The sequence below is a fragment of the Camelina sativa genome, unplaced genomic scaffold (assembly GCF_000633955.1).
Source record: "Camelina sativa cultivar DH55 unplaced genomic scaffold, Cs unpScaffold01635, whole genome shotgun sequence".
Classification (NCBI taxonomy): domain Eukaryota; kingdom Viridiplantae; phylum Streptophyta; class Magnoliopsida; order Brassicales; family Brassicaceae; genus Camelina; species Camelina sativa.
This window is the reverse complement of record NW_010922753.1, coordinates 1-4,007: the sequence shown is the minus strand read 5'-3', so window position 1 is coordinate 4,007 and position 4,007 is coordinate 1. Positions and strand designations below refer to the sequence as shown.

At 38.0% G+C, this 4,007-nt stretch overlaps 1 protein-coding gene across 1 annotated transcript; it reads left to right on the top strand.

Moving 5' to 3' along the window:
• Positions 1–993: 993 nt before the first annotated feature.
• On the top strand, positions 994–3,985 carry LOC104774140 (homeobox-DDT domain protein RLT3-like; the record flags this gene model as incomplete). The annotated part of the gene is made up of 10 exons (XM_019242833.1): positions 994–1,318; positions 1,593–1,687; positions 1,743–1,841; positions 2,073–2,132; positions 2,213–2,426; positions 2,525–2,625; positions 2,729–2,815; positions 3,298–3,438; positions 3,664–3,786; positions 3,923–3,985. Coding segments are annotated over exons 1-10 (1,308 nt in total), but the record flags the coding sequence as incomplete, so codon positions are not given.
• Positions 3,986–4,007: the final 22 nt, after the last annotated feature.

Genomic DNA, 4,007 nt, shown 5'->3' with positions numbered 1-4,007 from the left:
CTCTTCTCTTTGTAAAATCCTTTACTCCTCTTCTTCTTCTTCTTCTTCTTCTTTCTTCCATTTCTCTGCACTTTTGATTCTCTCTCCCCCTCTGTAAGTTCCCATGGCTTGTAAATTTTTCTGGGGGACTGTGTTATTAGTTCAGTCATCATCATCGTCATTTCGTTGTGTTTTTTTTTTTGTCTATCAATTTCGCTGAAACTGATACTTGGGTATCTTCAATTTTAATGGGTTTTGTGATTTCCTTTGCTCTTTGCTTCTAATTTCACTGTTAGTGTTGTCTATCACTTCTTAAGCTCTCCGTTGTTCGCCANTTCCTTTGCTCTTTGCTTCTAATTTCACTGTTAGTGTTGTCTATCACTTGTTAAGGTCTCCGTTGTACGCCATTTTTTTTTCAGTCTAAGCAAGCCACCGTGTTGATTGTTCTTTTTTGATTTACTGTGATTAAACAATCGGATGCGTTTTTTTTTGGTGGATTCATTTCCGGGAATTTTGGATTTTATTGTGTTTTAGAGTTTAAGTGTGTCAAAANTGGTGGATTCATTTCCGGGAATTTTGGATTTTATTGTGTTTTAGAGTTTTAAGTGTGTAAGATCAAGGTGGTGATCGCATCTTCTTTGTTGGTCTGATAGCTCTCTAATGCCTTTTCGATCAAGTTCTTTTTATGGGATGATAATTGATTGTTTTATGTTGCAGAAATGTTGGAGACGGGTTTGACTATTATGAGCCTGGTTTTGACACCTTGAGAGTGCGAGATTTCTGGAGTTTATTTAAGTCGAAATGAAGAGGAAATCGCCAGTACAAGTTCAAGCTCTTGAGGCTTTTTATTTCGGTACTAAATCTTATTAGTTTTATTAGTTTGTGGGTGTTGATCATTTTTGTAAGAATTGGCCTCTTGTGCTACCTTTTCTGTGTATAATTTACCGTGGATCTATTTCTGATGGTTGTTATGTATATATGATGGCAGAGCAAATGTATCCGACACCTAAGGAAATGGAGGACATGGGCAAGTCTTTAGGGTTTACAGTGAAGGAAGTAAGTGGGTGGTTCAAGAGGAGAAGAAGTAGAGGAAAAGGCATGATATCGCCGGCGGATGATGTGGTGGGAGCAGGGAATCCTCAGTCATACAATACATCTCGCATTAGGAGTTCCAGATGTGATTTTAGAGCAGGTGTTAAGAAAAGATCTAGTGTTGAGACAAGGAAGGCCAATTGCCAAGAGTTGTTTACTTCACAACACATTTTGGCCAAGATCTTTCGAAAGGATGGTCCGCCGCTTGGTTCTGAGTTTGACCATCTCTCGTCTGGAGCACGCAAAGGTATATTTACCTTTTTGGCTACATTGCAAGATAAAACATGTCACACTCTATGGAGAAGGCTTGGATTTCTGAAAATTTGACTTTTAACACCAACGCTTTATACTGTGGCAATGATGTTAGTTCTTTCTTATTAGTTTTGATTTTTCTTATGAGAAACATCTATGACTGGACAATTGGACCCCGGATGAGTGCAGACTTGATTTGTTTGCATGACTTCAAAAGTATGTGACAGTTATGTTTGATTCTTATGTGTGACTTCTTTTCCTTCTGATAGCTTCTTGGCTAGGCACTTCATCTGTCGAGCAACAGAAACAGAGAATGACAAGAAAGAGAAAGGTAGTGGATATATCTTATGTGTTGTTTCATAAGGTAGTTTTACCTGGGTTTGCTAAGTTACTTAGTCCCTGATCTTAATTTTCTTTAGATTTCTGAGCTGATGGATCATACCAGTCAAGATTGCGTTCAAGAGAATGCTACTGTGATGAAACATGGTATTGGAAAGGGTTTGATGACAGTATGGCGGGTAATGAATCCAAACAGGAGGGACGTATCTCCTTGCGTTGGTTTATTGGATGAAAGAGCTACATTACCTCAAAGCTCAGCACGTAATCCCCCACATCAAAAGAAAAAGCAAAGTCAATTAGCATCAATACTGGTATTTTTTACCTACTTTATCTTTCATCATTCTGATTCATTCTCTTTCTGTTGCCGTTTTCTCTTAAATTTCTTACTAACTGCATTTTTCATTCTTCAGAAGCAGAAACTGTTGCAGAAGAGGTCGACAGAAAAGAAGAGGCGTTCTATAAATAGAGAGGTAGCTTGATCTTTATTTGGAACTTGTTATTCATTATAGTCACATGGAAAGTGCAAATAAAATGTTAACTCTTGCTATAGGTGGAATTGAACAAAGATGAAACTCAAAGGGAATTTAAAGAAAACTGTGAGCTTGCCGTGGATAGGGAGGTATTTAAAGAAACCTGCCAAACAACTTCGATACTAGTGGATGACGAGGAATTAGAGATGCGTGAGCGACAGGAGAGAGGAAATCCGTTGACTTGTTCATGCCATCATTCTAGTAGTGGATCTCATGGTTGTTTTCTTTGCAAAGGTGTGTATGCCAGTGTTACATGAAAGAGTCTTCGTTCATGTTCTTCTGTTACGTGGCCAGTTCCATGCGGTCCTCTGACAGTTTTTAGTTGTTTCCAGATTTATTGCCCAAGTTTCCCCCAAATTCTGTTCAAATGAGGGTGCCTTTTGGTTTGCATCCATGGAATTCTTTTCCAGAGACTGTAAAGAAACTGTTTAAGGTATGTAAACTGTCAAAATTGGTACTTGACGATTTCTTAGTGTGTTTGTAAATTAGCTCTCATTTCTGACTTTCTTGGAAGTGACTCAGTACTCTCTTGGCAGGTTGTCCATTTCCTTTATACTTATTCAGTTACTCTTGATATATGTCCTTTTACACTCGATGAGTTCACGCGGGCATTTCACGATAAGGTGGTCGCTTTTCTCTGATAACAAATGCTCAGTTTCATACAGTTTTCTGTTGTGGAAGGAAATTGTTTATTGTATTGCACAGCTCTCTCACTCTCGTTTTATCCTTCTGACAAATAACGTATACTGTGCTTGCGTTTGGACATCAGGATTCCTTGCTCCTTGGTAAAATTCATCTTTCCCTGCTGAAGCTGCTTTTGCTTGATGTTGAAACCGAGCTGCAAAGGGGATCTTTTTCAAACTTGAGTATATCATGCAAGTTTCTAGCCCTGCTTCAGTCGGTATGCACTAATGTTGAGCTATATTTTAACTTGATAGTTTGATGGAGTTTTAGGATCACCAGTAGATAATTTATGGTAAAATCTTCCTGTCTCCATGGCCCATCTTTCGGCGTGTGCTTTTCTAGTTTATTTTTCATAAACGCATAAAAAAAAGAGCACAGTGGGACGGGGACAGATTTTAACATTTTTCATGATATTTTTCAGGTTGAGAGCCAAATTCTTATTCTTGATCTGTGGAAGGATTCATTAAATTCTCTTACATGGACGGAAATACTGCGCCAGATATTGGTTGCCGCTGGTTATGGTTCAGTGAAGGGTGCTGTTCAATCAGAAGAACTAAGTAAGGTGCTGATTTTGTGCTCTTGCTGACACATTTGATCCATTGAAACATTTGGCTATTCAAAACCATGATTATTCTCTTGTTCCCTTTTTCATATGAAGTTCAGCAACTAGCATGTATTAGTTTTGCTTGGTTTTATTTTGTTATGATATTACATGTTTGTGTTGTTTAGTGCGTTATTTTCTTTTCTGATGCATTGTTGGTTGATGTTACCTTTCTTTTTTCTCTAGGAAAGGAGACTCATGAAAAATTATGGCCTTCATATTGGAACGTTAAAGGGTGAATTATTTAGAGTGCTTAATAAGCAAGGCAATAATGGCTTGAAAATATCCGAGTTAGCCAATTCTCCAGAGGTAAGTTTTTGTGAAATTATTATCAGCTTCTGTTTGTAAATAAAGGGATCTAGGTCGTTTACTTGTACTGTTCGGCTGTTTTCTGAAATCCAAAATGATATCTAGCGGATTATGCTGATGGCATGTGGGTTTGTAGGTTGCTGGTCTTAACCTTGCAACTGCCCAAGAAGAACAAGAGAATTCAATATGTTCAACTCTGGCAAGTGATATTACATTATTCG